General features: G+C 53.5%; 1 protein-coding gene across 2 annotated transcripts in view; it reads left to right on the top strand.

Annotated features, from left to right (window-relative positions):
• Nucleotides 1-10,582: 10,582 nt before the first annotated feature.
• NTN4 (netrin 4) overlaps nt 10,583-19,128 on the top strand; it is a 43,014-nt gene continuing 34,468 nt past the window's right edge. For both annotated transcript variants that reach the window (XM_064154951.1, XM_064154950.1), the window contains exons 1-2: nt 10,583-10,678; nt 14,497-15,026. In XM_064154951.1, coding sequence (XP_064011021.1) covers nt 10,594-10,678; nt 14,497-15,026 — 615 coding nt within the window. In that variant the 5' untranslated portion in view covers nt 10,583-10,593. The remainder of the gene's footprint in view (nt 10,679-14,496; nt 15,027-19,128) is intronic.

The raw sequence follows: 19,128 nt of genomic DNA, 5'->3' as shown, positions 1-19,128 counted from the left end.
CAAGCACTGCTGCTGGCTGCCCACCAAGATCTGCTCTCAGACTGTCCTGTGTCAGTCCCTCCAGATGTTGCCTTTCACAAAGTGCAGAGGAGGCCACGGACAAAGCCACAGAGCTACTCACTGCATAAAAAAGAAACTCCAACAACCAAGCCCAGACCACATTATCCCAAGATAGAAAACATCAATCACTGCCCTGAAGATGAAGCCTGAGGACTAAGCCTTCACAGATGCAATCTAATGAGTCACTGTTGACTTTCTTTTTTCTTCCAGGCTCTGTTTTGAACTTGGTTCTGCTCCTCTCTTCCTTTGCAAGCTGAGGCAATTAGGTTATTTTCATTGTGCTTCTATTTCTGTCCATAAGATGCATCAACATTTAAGTGTTCCACATCCCCTTTTGCCTTTCAAGCAGTGAGATTTGCTCAGATTTACTAATGTGCTGCAGCAGCAGCAACAGGGAATGTGATGTATGCTAAATGAAGCAGAGCCTTGCTCCCTGCTGGAGCACTTCAGAACAGAATTATCAGGGAAATGGCTTAAAACCATGGTTTCAAACAAGGATAAAATTGATTTAAGCCCTTGTAGGAGAAAGGGAGAGGGGAAAGGGTGCTTTAGGGTGCTTTGGTTGTTGTTTCTTCCTTTTCTCTGGCCTTTCTATACTAGGGAGGAGAAATAAAGACTCCAGCGTGAGGGAGGTGATGCAGCTGAGATGTGCAAAGAGGAAGGGAATATTGGGATGGACAGAGGAAAAGGAGTCCTTTAATTCCCTGTAACCATATAGAATCAGTCAGGGTTGGAAGGGACCACAAGGATCACAGGAGCTAGAAAGTGATCTCTGGAGATCAGCAAGTCCAGCCTGTATCTAACTCTGCCAGGGCCACTGCCACAGCACCTCGACATGAGCACCATGTCTAAATGGCTTTCAGATGCACTCAGAGATGGTGATTCCAGCACTTCCCTGAGCAGCCTGTTCTAAACCCTTTGCAGAGAGAGGTTTTTACTAATGCCTCACCTAAACCACCTTGTCCTTGTGACTTGCAAGAATAAAGCAACACCCAACACTTTAAAACCTTGTGTCAGGGAGTTGTAGAGAGTGAGAGGCTCTCCCTCAGAGTGGATAACAGAGACTATTGCCTGATGGGGGTCTGAGCCCATCTGTGGCCCTGATGGTTATCCATGATAGGCCAGTCTGATCTAACTCTGTCCTAGGTGGGAGAGAGCTCCTGGACAGGTAGGTCCAACCCCCCTGCCATGCCCAGGGACACCCTACCCTAGAGCAGGCTGCACACAGCCTCAGCCAGCCTGGCCTTAAACACCTCCAGGGATCAGGCTTCCACCACCTCCCTGAGCAACCCATTGCAGGCTCTCACCACCCTCATGCTGAACAACTTCTTCCTAACATCCAGGCTGAATCTCCCCATTCCCAGCTTTGTTCCACTCCCCCCACTCCTATCACTCCCTGACAGCCTAAAAAGTCCCTCCCCAGCTTTCTTGTGGCCCCCTTAAGATACTGAAAGGTCACCTGGGAGCCTTCTCCTCTCCAGATTGAACATCTCCAACTCCCTCAGTCTCTCCTCACGGGAGAGCTGCTCCAAATTGTTTCAAATTAACACAGGTGATTAATTACAAAGAGGCCATAAGCCCCTGAGTACTATGAGCTTCTCCTTACTATTGCCTTGCAGCAGAGCTGGCAGGCACCACGATGATTAGTGCCATGGTCTGGCTGATTGGCCAGGGCTGGGTGCTAGGTTGGACTGGATGAGCTTGGAGCTCTCTTCCCACCTGGTTGACTCTGTGATCCTATGATCAGCAGAAACAGTGGTGGATCAGTACCACCTGCTCTGTGCAGAAGGCTAAAGGCAGAAGCCACCAGCCCAGCCAGCCACAGGACTGGGCCAAGCTCAGCCTCTCCCCAGCTTTCTTGTAGCCACCTTAATATACTGAAAGGTCACAATAAGGTCACCTGGCAGCTTTCTCCTCTCCAGACTGAAACCCTAAAACCTGTTATGCTTCCATCCAGACTGGAAAAGGAATTCATGGCTTGAAACTAGAAATTCCTAAAATCAGAGACATTCATTGCTGCCTGCAGCTCCCTGCAGGGAGGCTGTGGCCAGGTGGGGTTGGGCTCTGCTGCCAGGCAAGCAGCAACAGAAGAAGGGGACACAGCCTCAAGCTGTGCCAAGGGAGGTCTAGGCTGGATGTTAGGAGGAAGTTGTTGTCAGAGAGAGTGATTGGCATTGGAATGGGCTGCCCAGGGAGGTGGTGGAGTCCACATCCTTGGAGGTGCTCAAGAAAAGCCTGGATTGGGCATTTGGTGCCATGGTCTGGTTGACTGGCCAGGGATGGGTACTAAGTTGGACTGGACGAGATTGGAAGTCTCTCCCAACCTGCTTGATTCCATGATTCTATGTTTCTATGCACCCAAATCAGTCATTATGTAACTGAAAAACAATGTCTGAGTTTTCCTCTCACAGAATCATGGAATGGGTTGAAAGGGACCTTTAAAATCCCCTAGTTCCAACCCCCCCTGCCATGGGCAGAGACACCTTCCACTAGACCAGTTTGCTCCTGGCCTCAAACACCTGCAGGGAGGAGGCATCCACAACCCTCCCTCTGTCTGTATCTCAAACGATCCTATGCTTCCTTGCTGCACTTCTGGCAGCTTCCACCCAGGCCCCTGTCCAACTCTTGCAGCCACTCCAGCTGTTAGAAAAGTCTAAATTTACCCCTTCTGAAACAGGACTCAGCCAGTGGCTCCTTATCAGCACATCTCTCTCCAGATGTTTGGGGATCTCATCTCTCAGGAATGCATGCAGATTTTTTTCTTCCCAGCCCCAGGATTGCAAAGCTATAAAAAAAACCCATTCCCAGCCTCACTACCTCCTGCATCATTCTGAGTTTTTCCTCTTGAGCCTTGCTTATCTCTCCTCATGCCTTCTGGTTTCAAACCAAGGAAGAACTTTATCTTGGTTGCTATTATGCAGCCATTCAATGTCCCATCTCTCAGAATGGCTCAGCCCTGGTGAAGAGCCAAGAATGGAAAACTATGAAGTGATTTGACCATAGTTAGAGATATGGCTCAGAGTTTAGTGTCTGCTCTGTGTCTTTACAAAGGTTTTGATCCTGGCTGTTGCTACAGACTCTGCATTCCCATCCAGCTATCTGAGTGTTTACTTGCTTCCCTTCACAGCCTTAGCCCTGCAGGTCAGCAGGTTCTGCTTGGTGGCCTGTAGGGACACAGAGATGGGAGATGGAGAAAGGAGTCTCTGCCTGTCTCTCTGAGTGCTGTGGTGTCCCCATGTTGCCCATTGTTATGCTTCTGAAATGGAGCTGGGAATGCCCTAAACTACTTCTTTTCATTCCTTCTTTCACTTCCCATTCCCTGGCATTCAGTTGCGATGCTTGGTGCTCAGCCATGCACTGTACTGCCTCAAACAGCTGTACTGGGAACCATTGTTCAGCCAGATCAAGCTTGGTTCCCCCTTTGATCCCACCTGCTCTGGTCCTTTAGGAAGCACATTGAGGTGCTGGAGCATGTCCATGAAACACAAATCCTATGAGAAGTGACTGAGGGCACTGGGAGTGTTTAGTCTGGAGAAGAGGAGGCTGAGGGCACAGCTTGAGACTGAGCATCCTTGTTCTGTTGCTGCTTGCCTGGCAGCAGAGCCCAACCCCACCTGGCTACAGCCTCCCTGCAGGCAGCTGCAGACAGCAATGAGCTCTGCCCTGAGCCTCCTCTGCTGCAGGCTGCACCCCCCCAGCTCCCTCAGCCTCTCCTCACAGGGCTGTGCTCCAGGCCCCTCCCCAGCTTCGTTGCCCTGTCAGGTGGTAGAAGGAGAGGAAATGGCCTGAAATTGTGCCAGGGGAGGGTTAGGTTGGAGATCAGGGAAAATGTCTTTGCTTCAAGAGTGGTCAGGGATTGGCACAGGCTGCCCAGCGAGGTGGTGGAGTCCTCATGCCTGGAGGTGTTTGAGTATTGCATGGATGTGGCAGTTTGGGTCATGGTTTAATGGCCATGGTGGTGTTAGCTTGAAAGTTGGACTGGGTGATCTTAGAGGGTTTTTTCCCAGCTGAGATACTGGCACAGGTTGCCCAGGGGGGTTGTGGATGCTCCTTGCCTGGAGGTGTTCAAGGCTAGGTTGGGTGAAGCCTTGAGTGACCTGTTCTAGTGGGAGGTGTCCCTGCCTATGGCAAGGGTTTGGAAGTGGATGAGCTTTGAGATCCCTTCCAACCTATGGGTTCTGAGATTTCAGGCTTACCATATCAGCCTGATATGGTAAGTGGCTGTGCAGAGTGACACTGACTCCACTTCTTTTCCTCTTCTGAGAGGTCCTAGGAGCTGCCTCCTAAGCCCTTTGGACAAAGGCATGTGGCCAGTGTGTCCTCTGGAACAATCTGTCACTTTGCTGGTATGCACAGCAAAACATTTCCAGACCCCCTTGTTCCTGCTGGACATTTTGGAATGAAAAGCACACACAGCAGAGCCTGGAAATCTGAGCTGCTTTGAGGATGATGGAGATCCCCCAGAGGACTCTCAGGGAGGAGCTTAAACTTCTTTCTGGCCACACTGATATTTCTTGTCATCACTGCTGCCTCCAGTGTGCTTCAGAGGTACCAAAACTGGCTGTAAGCAAGAGCTTAATACAGGTTAATTTAGCTTAATTGCTCAGTTTTCTAGCAGAGCAGAAGCCAGGAGGCCCCTGGCATCTTTACTGCAAGGCAGCTGCAACAGTGTCACTCAGGCTGCCTCCCTGCCTGCCACAGCATCACAGGTTGCTCAAGGTTGCTCTTTACTTGTGTTTAAGGTGTTGCCAAGGATCACAGGATGCCAGAGGTTGGGAGGGACCCAGAGAGATAATTGAGTCTGAGGATGGAGACACCATAACCTCTCTGGACAGCATGGTCCAGCACTTGTTCACCACCAGCACAGTATAGAAGTGTTTTCTTGGGGTCAGGTAGAAGTGGATCTGTTGTGACTTGTGTCTACTCACAGGATCAGAGGCTCACAGGATGTCAGGGGTTGGGAGGCACCCAAAGAGCTCATTGAGTCCAAGTCCCCTGCTAGATCAGGACCATACAATCTATCACAGGTCACACAGCAACACATCCAGACAGGCTTTGAAAGGCTCCAGAGAAGGAGATTCCACAACCTCTCTGGGCAGCCTGTGCCAGGGCTCTGGGACCCTTCCAGTCAAGAAGTTCCCCCTTGTGTTGAGCTGGAACCTCCTGTGCTTGTCTTCCCACTCCATACAGGTTCTACATCCACAGACACACTCAACAACCAGGGCTGGCATATTTAGCTACCTGCAAAAGGTGATGTTTAAAAGCTCCCTAGTGAGCTCCCTAGGGTGACTGGACTAAAGGAAGCCTCACATGCCCATGTTACCCTGAACCCCAGTGTTGGGCTTTTGCCTCCCCTTACATCAGTGGTGAGGTGGAGCAATGCTGAAGGTCATTCACCCCTCAGGAGCTGAGAATCAGGTTGTGGTAGGCCATTGCCAGAGGGGTGATTCCCAAGGAGGAAAGATGTGCTGAGCCTGCTGCACTTGCTGGCTCTGCAGCGCAGGACAGCCTCTGGACCAGCTCCTGATGCAGCTCAGAGGGCAGTGGGAGGCCAAAGCAGGCATCCTTGCCTGAGCCTGGCTTCACTCTTATCCCAGCGCTGCAGCTGCTGGGCTGCCCTTCAGCATCCTGCTCCCAGCTTTTGAGCTGGATGCCAGGGGCTGAAACAAGAGCCAGTGAGGGCCTGGGAGGGCTGTGCCCAGCCTCATCCCACTGCCAGCCGTGGCTGGCTGCCTTGCAGTCCTGGCCACCTCTCAGGCTGCTCCCCTTGCCCGCTGGGAGGGTTTTGGAGGCTTTCTGCTGAGTAGATGCTGAAGTTGGCAGAGGTGGCATTCAGGAAGCAGCCAGCAGGTTAATCCTTCTAGTAATTCATAGCGTGCAGGATGGAGTGGAGAACTGACACAGGAAGCATTGGGGTGCTCTGGGTCTCTGTGGCATTTAAATGTCATCATTGTCTTGATATTTGCATATCAATGACCCAGGAAAGGAGGGAAGGAGAAGGGGCAGAGGTTACCTGGGAGCTAAGAAAACAGTGACAGCAACAATCCAGCACTTTTCCTTCTTTAGCAAGCCTTCTCCATCTCTTTTTTTCTCTTACTTTGCTTTCCCCCCACCTCCTGAATCCCCTATAAATGAACACAGACAGATTAGTTGGTTCCCCTTCATTCCTGCTTGTCCAAAATAGATGGTAGAAGTAAAGAAAAAGGGAGGGGGAGAGAGAGAGAAAGGATAAAAAACCTCAAAATGCCTGGAGCCATGGCTTGTGGATAAAAAAAAACATGATAAATAAAGGAGGTGGTAGAGGTGTGGTGTGGAGAATCAAGTGCCCAGCTCGTTCCTTGCTTCCAGAAAAACAGCAGAACCTTTTAAAAGCTGGAAATAGGAGGTGGTTTGAGTTTGGTTTGGTTTCTTTTGCCCAGGATCCAGTGCCCCTGGATCCAGGCCTGTGTGCTGCCAGGCAAAGCCTCTGCTGTGCTGGGCTTGGAGACTGACCCTCCTTGCTGAACCAAAGCCCTGTCAGAAGGTATTTTGGTGCTGTTGGTCAGAGAAGTGTAGCAGCTGCAGGACCTCCTGGACACCTGAACCAGCCTTAACCCTCTCTCCAACCTGGTTGATTCTGTGATTCTATGATTCCCTCCCATGAGTCCCAAGAGAGGGTTGTAAGTGGAAGCAATACCTGAAATTGTGCCAGGGAAGGTTTAGATTGGGCACTGGGAAACGTTTTCTGTCCTGCAAGAGTGGTCAGGCATTGGAATAGGCTGCCCAGGGTGGTGGTGGAGTCACTGTCCCTGGAGGCCATCAAGAAACTTGTGGACATGACACTTTGGGACATGATTTGATGGGCATGGTGGTGCTGAGTTGATGATTGGACTCAGTGATCTTAGAGGTCTTTTCCAGCAAACCAAAACACTTGTGTGTTTCTGTGGCTGCACACACGAGTGTGGCTTCTCTGCTTGCACAACACACCACACTTTGGAGCAGTGTGAAGTGGGGAGTCTTGCCCCCTTCTGTCTCTCTCCTACCAGCAACCTACAGCTGAGCAGTGTATGAGATGCATCCAGTCCTGCCCAGAGGACACCTGAAGGCCCCTTAGTGAAAAATAGCTAGCAAACTAAACCCAAACATCTCTAGAGCTAAAGCATGTCAGCAATGAAGTGTTCACCTGGAAATGCTGCCCTGCAGAGAGCACTTCCACCCCACCACTCCTCTTCCCACCAAAGAGCGATGCTCTGTTCGGGTATCACCCCTGTTCCCTGCACAGAACCAAGGGGGCCTTGCCCAGTGCCTGGAGGAGCAGTGAGAGCATGGCATGATGACACCACTTGGAACAGCAGATGTGTCTGAAGGGTTGCACTGGCCCCAGGCACCTCCTGTTAAACTGTAACAGGAGCCCTGCATACTTAGATGGATGCCACCAGTGGCAGTGGTGATCTTTGGACATGCCCCTAGTTAAAAAGTAAATCTGATCTTTTGAATTTTTGAGATTGTTAGGACTCAAGTCTAAGCCAGACAGCTCTGGCCAAGGCAGCAGGTGAGGTACTGCCCCCATGGTTTGCTGCTGACATTAGCTTCACACATTGACTTGAACATATCAATCTTGGCTCAGCCCTACCCTCGGCAAAGGGGCTTGGGGAAAGAGGTTTGCAGAGGATCCTCTTTGTCACCCAGTTCAGGGGTCAGGATTTCTCCCTGACAGAACAGGCTGAAGGACTTCTGCTGCCTCTCCCCAGGGTTGGCATCATGCCCTTGGGGACCTCTGCCAAAGCAGCAGGCTCTGATTCTTTCTGCAGGTTGCCTTCTCAGGGTCTCTGAGGAGAGACAGATCACCTCCTAGGCCTGTTGCTCCTGCTTGTTCCCCTCTAACTTACTGGGACACATTCAGGGAACATCAGCACTCTTCAAAGGCTTCTTAAGTATGACTGAGAGATGACATCAGGTAAAGACAGATGAGGTTCACATTTTGATCTACCTGGCTACTTAGAATCACACTGCAAGAATGAGCAGCTAGAAGCCTCTCTTGCTCTTCCTTAAGCAGCAGTACAGAGTGACCCCACAGGCTTTGTGAACTAAGCCTGGGAAGAGGTGAACACTCTGCTCCTCCTGACTATGGCAGTTTCTCATCTGGCCCTTCAGGATCAGGGCAAGAACAAGTTCTGCACCATGAGAGTGGTGGAGCACTGCAACAGGTTGCCCAGGGAGGTGATTGAGGTTGCATCCCTGGAGATCCTCAAGGCCAGGCTTGACAGGGCTCTGGGTAACCTGACATAGTGGAAGGTGTCCCTGCTGAGTGCAGTGGGGTGGGACTGGATGACCTTTGCAGGTCCCTTCCAAGCCAGACCATTCTGTGATTCTAAGATGCCCACACCTGGCAGGGAGTGAAAATAACAGCGGCAACAGAAGCAAAATGCTTCTCTGTGGTACCAAAGTCAGCAATGAAAGATCAGAAAGGTGACAGAGGTCAGCCTGGTTGTACCTTTGAAGATATAGAGATATCACAGAATCACAGAGTGTCAGGGGCTGGAAGGGACCTCCAAAGCTCAGCCAGTCCAAGCCCCCTGCCAGGCCAGGAGCACCTAAAACAGATCACACTGGAATGAATCCAGATGGCTCTTAAATATCTGCAGAGAGGGAGACTCCACAGCCCCCCTGGGCAGCCTGTGCCAGGGTTCTGGCACCCTCATGGAAAAATTCCTCCTCATGTTTCCATGCAACTTCCTCTGCCTCAGCTCCCATCCAGTGCCCCTTGGCCTGGCACTGGGCATCACCCAACAGAGCCTGGCTCCAGCCTGCTGGCATTGGGCATCCCCGAGCAGAACCTCCTGGCACTGACCCTGCACACACTGATAACCATTGCTGAGGTCCCCTCTCAGCTGCTCCTCTCCCAGCACACAGCCCCAGCTCCCTCAGGCTCTGCTCCTAACAGAGCTGTTCCATTCCATGCAGCATCTCTGTGGCTCTGTGCTGGACTCTCTCCAGCAGTTCTATGTCCCTCTTGAACTGGGGGGCCCAGAACTGGACACAGCACTCCACACATGGCCTCACCAGGGCAAAGTAGAGGGGCAGAAGAACCTCTCTCAACCTACTAACCACAGCCCTTTTAATCCACCCCAGAATGGCATTGCCCCTCCTGGCCACCGGAGCACATTGCTGGCTCCTGATCAACCTCCCATCAATTAGGACCCCTAAACTCTTTTCCCCTTCGCTGCCTTCCAACAGGTCAGTGCCCAACCTACACTGATACCTGTGAGTATCACCACCCTGTAAGTCAGGTGCTTGACTGCTGTGAGTGGATCAAATGCCTCTTGGGGAATCTTCTGGTGATGGTGCAGTGCTGTGCAGCCCTGAAGGTGCAGTGGTGTTGAATGGTAGGAGAAAGCACAGTGGCCTTGAGATGCCACCATGCTGTCTCATAAAACAGGGTTGTTCTGAAGTTCAAAGCACAGAGGAAGAGGTAGCAAAGATGTTGTAGTGCTCGCAACGTGTTCACCACCAAGGTTCAGTTCAGGTAAGTAACAGAGGTGGCTGCTCAGGAGGTCTCCACACTTGCTCTCCTCTGCTGAGATCTGAAAAGGTGAGAGTCTGGTGGTGAAAGTGGATGTGTTTTGGTCTTCTCCTGTTTTCTGAGCCCCAAGGTTGTGCTGAGGTGTGGTAACTGGTGCTGTCAAACCAGCTCTATGGGAGCTGTGAACTAAGCCCTGGATTGCCGTGTCCTGGGACAGAAACGAGAAGCCTGGAGAAGGCTTTCAGGAGACTTTATAGCTGCATCTCAGTGTCTAAAGGAAGTACCTACAGGAAGGCTGGGGAGGGACTGTTCTGAAGGGCCTGTGGTGATAGGGCAAAGGACAGTGGTCTGAAGCTGGGGCAGGGGAGATTTAGGCTGGACATCAGGAGCAAGCTCTGCACCGTGAGGGCAGTGAGACGCTGGAATAAGTTGCCCAGAGATGTCGTTTGAAGCCTCATCCCTGGAGACCTTCAAGGTGAGGCTGGATGGGACCCTGAGCAACCTGATCTAGTTTGAGGATGTCCCTGCTGACTGCGGGGAGGACGGACAAGATGACCTCCGAGGGTCCCTTCCAACCCGACGGATTCGGAGACGTTTTAAGTGCAGGTGTCTCCATCGCTCGGTCCTGCCGTGGCCAGAAAGGAGCCCACGACACAAGAAGCGTGGTCACAGGTGCGAGCACCTCTGCCGCTCGGCCGAAGCCGGGCCGCCCCGGAGAACGGCAGCCAGGCCCCCTCCTGAGCATCACGCCGCCCGCCTCGGTGCTCTCCGCTGCAGTACCGCTGCTCGCCGCGCACCGGCAACCGTCCCCGATGGGAGGGCAAAGCGGCGGCGGCGGCGGCGGGGCGGGGCGCGGGGGCCGGGCTGCGGCGGGGGCTGCGGCGCGGCGCGGGGCGGCGCGGGGCGCGGGGCGGCGGTGGCGGGGCGGCGCGCGCCCGCCCGCCGGTGCCGCGCGGGGCGCTGATGCCGCGCGGGGCCGGTCGCGCCGCGGGGCGGCGGGGAGCGCGGGGCGGGCGGGAATGGGGAGCGGGATGTGGCTGCCGCCGCTGCTCCTGTCGCTGCTGCTGCTCCTGCCGCTGCCGCTGCCGGGCACCGCCGCCGCCGCCGCCGCTGCAGGTGGGTCGCGACCGACCGGCGCTCGGTGTCTTCCGTTCTCCGCGGGCGGGCGGGCGAGGTAGGGACGGGGCTGCCTGTGCTTTCGGCGTGTGCGCAGCACGAATGTGCGCGGATGCGCGTATCTATAAGCAGGGAGCGTGTGAATACATCGCCGTGCGTATCCATACGCACGGTGTTTGTGTACACCGCCGTGCCCATGCAGCCGCTATCACGTACGCGGTTGCGCGCCGCATGCACACGCGTGTCTGTGCACACGCACATACGATGTGCATGTGTGTACGTACGTGCTGGCTATGCCGCTGTCCCTACACGTTGTGTAGGTGCGCGGCTATGTGCGCGGAGGAGCGCTGGCCGCGGCTGCGCACCCAGCCCCGCACCTCTCGCCGCAGACAAAGAGGGGACCGGGACTCCGGTTAAGCGGCGGAGAGGAGCCCTACGGGAGCTGGGCATCTGACCGCCACTCTCCCCGGTGCTGTGCGGCGGCGGAAAAGTCCGCGTTTGGGTGCCCCGAGTCGTCGGGAGGGCGGCGGGCAGGGTGGGCACGGGTGGGCACGGGTGGGCACGGGTGGGCAGGGTTTTGAAAGCTCCTTCGCGCAGCATAAAGACTTTGCGCCCAAGCTCCAGCCGCAGCCGCGTCCTGCCGCCCCGCACCACAGACGATTGGGCATAAACAGTTTGCATAACACTTCCTCGGGCGGTCGTAAGTCGGTGCCAATTTCCTAATTTAAGGTGGTGGTGGTGGGACGAAAATAAAACCAACCTAAAAAAACAAGAAGTCCCAGATGGGAAACAAAGATTTAATCGGGCCCAAGATATAAATGAAACATCACAAGGCTAAGTGTTGTTAAAACGCTTCAGCAGGAAGCATATGATTTTCCATGGATGTTTTACAGGTGAGTCATGGTTCTCTACATGCTCTTACTCATCACAGAAGATCCCAGACCGGTGGCATGTACAGTATATGGTCTGGGGAGGCTATTTAGTTGAGCAGATTCGTTAAGTGCAAGAAAAGCAAAGCACAGCGCCTTGTCGGGGGCTGCGGCAGAGCAGCGGTGAGCTGACGGCGTGGAAAGCTTTGTGCTCTGGGTTGTGGCTGTGCTGAGCTCCCGTGCAGCCAACCTGGCACTAGAAAGCTGTCACTTTCCATCACCGCATCCCTCGTGCAGCTCTTTCCAGTTCATGTGAAAACAAGCAGCCTTTCACAGGGGGTTTCCTCTCCCCACCGCCTGCCCCTGCGTTGGGAAGTGGGGTCTGTGTGCCAGCAGTATGTCTCAAATCTTGCTGAAGCTGAGGTCCTTGAATCTGGCCCCCCAGGTGAGGAAGGGACCTTCTGTGCTTGGTCGAAAGACAGCTGCAGTCAGTGACCGTGTGTGAGCAGAGCCATGAGCAGTTAATTACTTTAAATTTACCATTACATTGGTTTGCTTTTCTGAGCTCCTATTCACATGGCAATTTGGTAGCCAACCTCTCCTGGCTGGACTTAGGTAGAGCCTTGCTGTCATCCCTGGGACAGACATACAAAGTCCTTGCCATCATCCCTGGGACAGGTGTACCAAGTCCTCACCTTCAGCCCTGGGACAGGTATACCAAGTAAGTCCTTGCTATCAACCCTAGGACAGGTATACCAAGTCCTTGCCATCACCCCTGGGACAGATATACCAAGTCTTTGCCATCACCCCTGCGACAGGTATACCGAGTAAGTCCTTGCCATCACCCCTGCGACAGGTATACCAAGTCCTTGCCATCACCCCTGCGACAGGTATACCGAGTAAGTCCTTGCCATCAACCCTAGGACAGGTATACCAAGTCCCTGCCATCACCCCTGGGACAGGTATACCAAATCCTTGCCATCACCCCTAGGACAGCTATACCAGAAGTCCCTGCCATCACCTCTGGGACAGCCATTCCAAGTCCTGCCACCGGTGCAGTCACCATGAGACCTCCCACTGACCATGTCCTCCTCCACTGCCTCCCCGGAGGCAATAATCAGTGAGGTGCAGAAACAACCCATAAGGACTTGGCGAAGACAAACAGTAATCGTGATCTGTCCCGGGGTGCTGGCTGAGCCCTGCTCTTTTTTCCCTCTTCCCCAGTCTGTTTTTGCCCTCCCCAGCCGAGGGAAGGGCAGTCGGTGTTCATCTGTTTATTCAGTGGCTAGCTGCATCGTGTTACACGTAGCCCAAGAATCCAGGAAAGCAGCCAAAGGCATAAACGAGGCCAACTTGTGGCAAGCCTGACTGATAACATGATAATAGCACTTATCTGCTCCTCGGGAGAGCTGTGTTAATGTTTAGACAGCGATTTGAAAGGGATGTTCAGGAGGTGGAAGTGATATTACATGAGTTTTACAGTCAGCTTTGTTTGCTTTCCTGGAGTAAACATATTCTGCTCACTTAAAGGAGATCATCTCAGAGTCTTTAACTGGTCCCTGTAGAAAACAAACAGCATTTCTTGTTCACCACAGATTTCCCAAGGCTGCCTGAGATCCAGAGAGGGGATCCAGGAGCATTTTGTAATGGTTCTGTAACAAGCAGTGGGCCACATCTGTTCTGAATAATCCCTGCAGAAAACCTGCACAGATCTTTGGTGGTAGAAACGTTTTTCTCTCCAGGGTGTTTCTTGGGGAGCAGAAAGATTGGGCAGCACTGTCAGGCTCTGAAGGCTTAGCCTCTGCCAGCATTGCAATACAGCTTAATTGCAACTATGACACTGCAGGCAAAAGCTGAATAAACCCCAAATAAAGGCTTTATTGGATGCTAAACTGAAACGACCTTTGGACAGAACAAGAATGCCAAGAAGAAGGCATACTAATTGGTGCACAAAGCTGACTGTATGACTGGCCTGGTGATAAAGAAGACATTATGCACCTCAGAGGGTCTGGCCTGCCCACATACAGATAACCACTGCTTATTTCCAATAATAATAACAATAATAATAACAATAATAATAATAATAATAATAATAATAATAATAATAATATATTATATAAATAATATAATTATAATAACAATAATATATTATTATTATTATTATTATTATTATTATTATTATTATTATTATTATTATTATTTAATGCTTTTTATGATCCAATACAGCCTCGACCTAGCATTAGAATCAGAGAATCATATCATCAGTCAGGGTTGGAAGGGACCACAAGGAGCAGCCAGTTCCAAGCCCCTTGCTGTGCCCAGGGACACCCTACCCTAGAGCAGGCTGCACACAGCCTCAGCCAGCCTGGCCTCAAACACCTCCAGCCATGGGACCTCAACCACCTCCTGGGCAACCCATCCCAGCCTCTCACCACTCTCCTGCTCAACGACTTCCTCCTCACCTCCAGCCTCACTCTCCCCACCTCCAGCTTTGCTCCATTCCCCCCACTCTTACCACTCCCTCACAGCCTCAAAAGTCCCTCCCCAGCTTTTTTGCAGCCCCCTTCAGATGCTGGCAGGCCACAAGAAGGTCACCTGGGAGCCACCTCTGCTCCAGCCTGCACAGCCCCAACTCTTTCAGTCTGTGCTCACAGCAGAGCTGCTGCAGCCTCTGAGCATCCTCCTGGTCCTGCTCTGGACACGCTGCTGCCTGCTCTGCCACTCTGGGCAGGGCTTTCCCCAAGCCTGGAGAAGCCCTGAGCGTTTTTCGCTGTTACGGGCACACTGAGCTGCCCGGAGGGGAGCGGCGAGCAGCAGCGCGGTGCTGTCCGTTGCCGGGGTGCCTGTGGCATGTGCTCTCAGCGCCCCCGGGAAGCGCACCACGGGGCACGGCTGCTGCTGTGCCCGCCTCGGAGCCCGCTCCAGCCCTCACCTCTGCTTGCCTTGCAGGTGCGGACGGTGCGGCGGGAGCGGGCAGCCCCTGCGACAAAGCCTGCAACCCCCGGATGGGCAACCTAGCCCAGGGCCGGGCGCTGCGGACGGAGACCGCCTGCGGGCGCAACGGCACCGAGCCCTTCTGCGCCTACGCCGCGGACGCGCAGCGCCGCTGCCGCCGCCTGCTCTGCGGCCGCTGCAGCGGGGCTCAGGCCGGGCTGGCTCACCCTGCCGCCGCCATGGCCGACTCACCCTTCCGTCTGCCCCGCACCTGGTGGCAGTCGGCTCCGGACACCCCTCGGGAGACCATCCAGCTGGATCTGGAAGCCGCCTTCTACTTCACTCACTTGATCCTGGTCTTCAAGTCGCCCCGGCCGGCGGCCATGGTGCTGGAGCGCTCCCAGGACTTCGGCGAGACGTGGAAGCCTTACAAATACTTCGCTGCTAACTGTTCGGCCACCTTTGGGCTGGAGGATGACGTGAGGCAGAGAGGAGCCATTTGCACTTCGAGATACTCGAGCCCCTTCCCCTGCACTGGAGGAGAGGTAGGTCTGCTGGGGTGGGGAGGAGAAGGCTCTTGCTCTGGCGCTGCTCTCGCTCTGCGCTCTTCACACCTCGCGTTTTACTGCGCCGCCATCCGCTGCTGTCACCTGGGTTTCACGGCGGGAGTCAACACGAGTCGTCCCTAGGCGAGGTGGGCACCACTCTGCCCCTCGTTCTGCTGAGCCCTCAGTTGCCAGCTTGGGTAAAAACGAGAAACTCCTCAGCCGGTGAAAGTCTTCACACAGCTACAAATCACAGAGCCGTGGAATTATTTCATCTGGGAAACACCTCTAAAGCCATCGAGTCCAGCTGCTGACCTGACACCACCATGACCATTAAACCATGTCCCCCGGAGGGCCACGTCCACACCTCTCCTGGACACCTCCACCACCTCCCTGCACAGCCTGTTCCAATCCCTGCCTGCTCTTGCAGCAAACAAGTTTTTCCTTCTATCCAACCTAAGCCTCCCCTGGCACAATTTTCAGTGTCAAGTTGTGCCAGGGCAGGTCTAGGCTGGATGTTAGGAGGAAGTTGTTGTCAGAGAGAGTGATTGGCATTGGAATGGGCTGCCCAGGGAGGTGGTGGAGTCGCTGTGCCTGGAGGTGTTGAAGCCAAGCTTGGCTGGGGCACTTAGTGCCATGGTCTGGTTGATTGTCTAGAGGTGGGTGCTAGGTTGGGCTGGATGAGCCTGGGGGTCTCTTCCAACCTGCTTGTTTCAATGATTCTGTAATTCTGTAATCAGTAGAACTTAATCCCATGCTGAAGGATTATTCTCAACAGCCATAATTAAACCCAGGTAATAATTAAGACACCAGGTAGTTAAGAAACTTTCTATCTCACTATTTCCCCTCCGTGCACAGTTATTCCCCTGTGAAATGAGCATAACACAATAAAAGCATCACATTTGCTAAGAGGGAAAAATAGATGTGAAGAATTATTTCCAGATACATAGCTCAGAGGCCATGCACTTGGAAGTGCTACCGGTAGGACTCTGTCCCTTGCTGGCCAAGTCTTGTCCTGCTGCTGGAGACCCTCCCCTGGAGCCGAGGCTGCTGCGGGCTGCTCTGAGTCCTCAGAGACTGCGCCCTCTGGCGGCGCAACCGGATGGGCTTGCAGGGGAGTTCGTAGGAGCAGAATCGAGCAGGCTGGGAGAGAGCTCCAAGCTCCTCCAGCCCAACCCAGCACCCAGCTCTGGCCAATCAACCAGACCATGGCACTAAGTGCCTCATCCAGGCTTGGCTTCAACACCTCCAGACATGGGCACTCCACCACCTCCCTGGGCAGCCCATTCCAATGCCAATCACTCTCTCTGCCAACAACTTCCTCCTGATATCCAGCCTAGTTCTCTCCTGGCACAACTTGAAACTGTGTCCCCTTGTTCTCTTGCTGCTTGCCTGGCAGCAGAGCCCAACCCCACCTGGCTACAGCCTCTGGTGTGTAGAAACCAGTGCCTGTCTCAGGGTAAAAAACAGCTTGGTGGTGGTCGATGTATCTGCAGGAGCATGCTGCAAACCCAAGCAGTTACCAAAGCTTGCTCCTTTGGCATCTCTGCTTTTGGCATGGCTTTAGTCTGTGTTACTGCAAAGAAGCCATAAAAGTCCAGATCACTGAATTAGTCCAGGCTTTAAACAAATGTTGAGTCCAAGGGGCTGCAGCTTGTAAGGTTTTTATTTGCAAGGCACACTTCAGTTCCCTGCACTTCAACACCATTTTTCACCTGCAAAGCGCTAAGAGCAGCATTCTGGTGTCCAGATGGCAAGCCTGCAAGCTTGGCAAATATCACATCTAGTTTATTACAGTGTGCTACATTCCAGCAATTGCTTGTAACTGCCAACAGCAACATGCATCTCACCTAAAGAAACAGCAGAGTTTGGTGTTCTGTTTGGAGTTAATGCTGTGCTTTACTCCCACTTCTGGTAGCACCCTAATTTCAGACATATGGAACCACTTGAAACAGTGGTTTCAAACAAATCCAAGTGTCTGGGTCTGAAGGTTGTTTAACTGCTGCTCAGATGCCTCACTCTACTTTAAAAGCATAAGCAAGTGCTACTGGATGTCTTGGTTACATTTTTAGAGGGTTTATGTTATTCAAGCAGGACAAGAGAGGTTCTCCTGCCCCTGTGCTCAGCACTGCTCAGACCACCCCTGGAGTGCTGTGTCCAGTTCTGGGCTCCTCCATTGCAGAGAGATGTTGAGGTGCTGGAAGGTGTTGAGAGAAGGGCAGCAAGGCTGGGGAGGGGCCTGGAGCACAGCCCTGTGAGGAGAGGCTGAGGGAGCTGGGGGGGTGCAGGAGCCTGCAGCAGAGGAGGCTCAGGGCAGAGCTCATTGCTGCCTGCAGCTGCCTGCAGGGAGGCTGTAGCCAGGTGGGGTTGGGCTCTGCTGCCAGGCAAGCAGCAAGAGAACAAGGGGACCCAGGCTCAAGCTGTGCCAGGGCAGGTCTAGGCTGGATGTTAGGAGGAAGTTGTTGGCAGAGAGAGTGAATGGCATTGGAATGGGCTGCCCAGGGAGGTGGTGGAGTGCCCATGGCTGGAGGTGTTGCAGCCAAGCCTGGCTGGGGCACTTAGTGCCGTGGTCTGGTTGGTTGGGCAGGGCTGGGTGCTAGGTTGGGCTGGCTGAGCTTGGAGCTCTCTTCCAACCTGCTTGATTCATAGCAAGAGTGATTGGCATTGGAATGGGCTGCCTGTGGAGGTGGTAGAGTCACCATCCCTGGAGGTGGTTAAATGGAGGCTGGATGAGGCACTTGGGGCCTTGGTCTAGTTAATTAGAAGGTGTTAGGTTGGAGTCCATGATCTCAGAGGGCTTCTCCAACCCAGTTAATTCTGTGATTCTGTGATTTCTTCAACACCCTGAGGGATGGTGAATGTTCCCCTGGAAGAACAATGTGCAGAGCTCAGTGGGGGCCTTAGGAGGTGGTGAGGCACTTAGTGCCATGGTCTAGTTGACTGGTTAGGGCTGGGTGCAAGGTTGGACTGGATGTTTTTATTGAAGAGAAGGATCAGGCTTTGTGCATTTCTTCTGCCCTCATCCCCTTGAGTCATTCCTTAGATGCCTGACTCAACTGTTATGACAAATATCCTCCCTCATCACAACTCGCTGCGATGTTGATCTTGAGGAGATTTATGGTCGCAGGGGAAGCAAGCTGCCAAGCTGCCAAGCTGCCAAACTGCCAAGCCTCTTGGGTCATGTCAAAGACCCACAGCTCAGTGCTGGTGGAGGAATGACAGATGACAGAACAGCTCTTTTCATCTTCTGCAGCAGAGCAGCTCTGAATTTCCCTTTGTGGTGGTGGGACCAGGGTTGTGGAGAGGACTGGGGAAGTGATCTGTGCTCAGAGAGCAGCAGTCTGCTGCAGTCATCCAAGCTGGCGGTCACCGCAGTGGTGGGAGCCAGGAGAGGTAATGTGTGCCATGTGTGGCACTTGGCAGGTGTGCTGATGGGTAGAGTTGCCTCAGCAGGGACATGGTAGGCATGTGCTCTTCTTGGCTCCCTGCCCCTGAAGCTGCAGACCCAGCAGATGTGGTGATCTGCTTTGGATGCATCCCAGTCCTCCACCTTGAAGCAGGTATGACCTGGAAGACCAAGAGCCCACTGGTGAGATTGGAGGGGAAGGATAGATCTGGAGAGAACTGCAGAGGAAGGAGGCTGGAGGCTGCATGGCACAGGACTGGTGTCAGGAATGCTGCTCTGAAGCTCTGGATGTGCTCTGAAAGGCTCTTTCAGTGGAGGCAGGCTTGAGCTCAGGGATGAGCCCAGGCTCAGAGACTTGTCTGAGCTGAGTGCCCTGCCAGAGCAGCCTGGCTCTGGTCTGACTTCATGCAAAGGAGACTCCTCCTTTCAGCTGCCAGGAGAGCTGTAACTTCTCTGCAAGAGTCCAGGAGCCAAAGCAAGCAGCTGAGCCCCTCCTCAGCTGAGAGCAGAGGAGAAGAGGCAGGTGGCAGATGCCCACATCCTACCCACTGCCTCCTGCTCAGGAATGCACCCACAGGCTGGCACTGCTTCCAGAACCTCTCCCAGTTCAGCAGCTAGGGCCAAGCTGTTCTCCGTCACAGCATCACAGAATTAACCAGGTTGGAAGAGACCTTTGAGATCACTGAGTCCAACCTA

This window comes from Pogoniulus pusillus, chromosome 15 (assembly GCF_015220805.1).
Source record: "Pogoniulus pusillus isolate bPogPus1 chromosome 15, bPogPus1.pri, whole genome shotgun sequence".
Taxonomy (NCBI): Eukaryota; Metazoa; Chordata; class Aves; order Piciformes; family Lybiidae; genus Pogoniulus; species Pogoniulus pusillus.
This window is presented reverse-complemented; position numbering and strand designations above follow the sequence as displayed.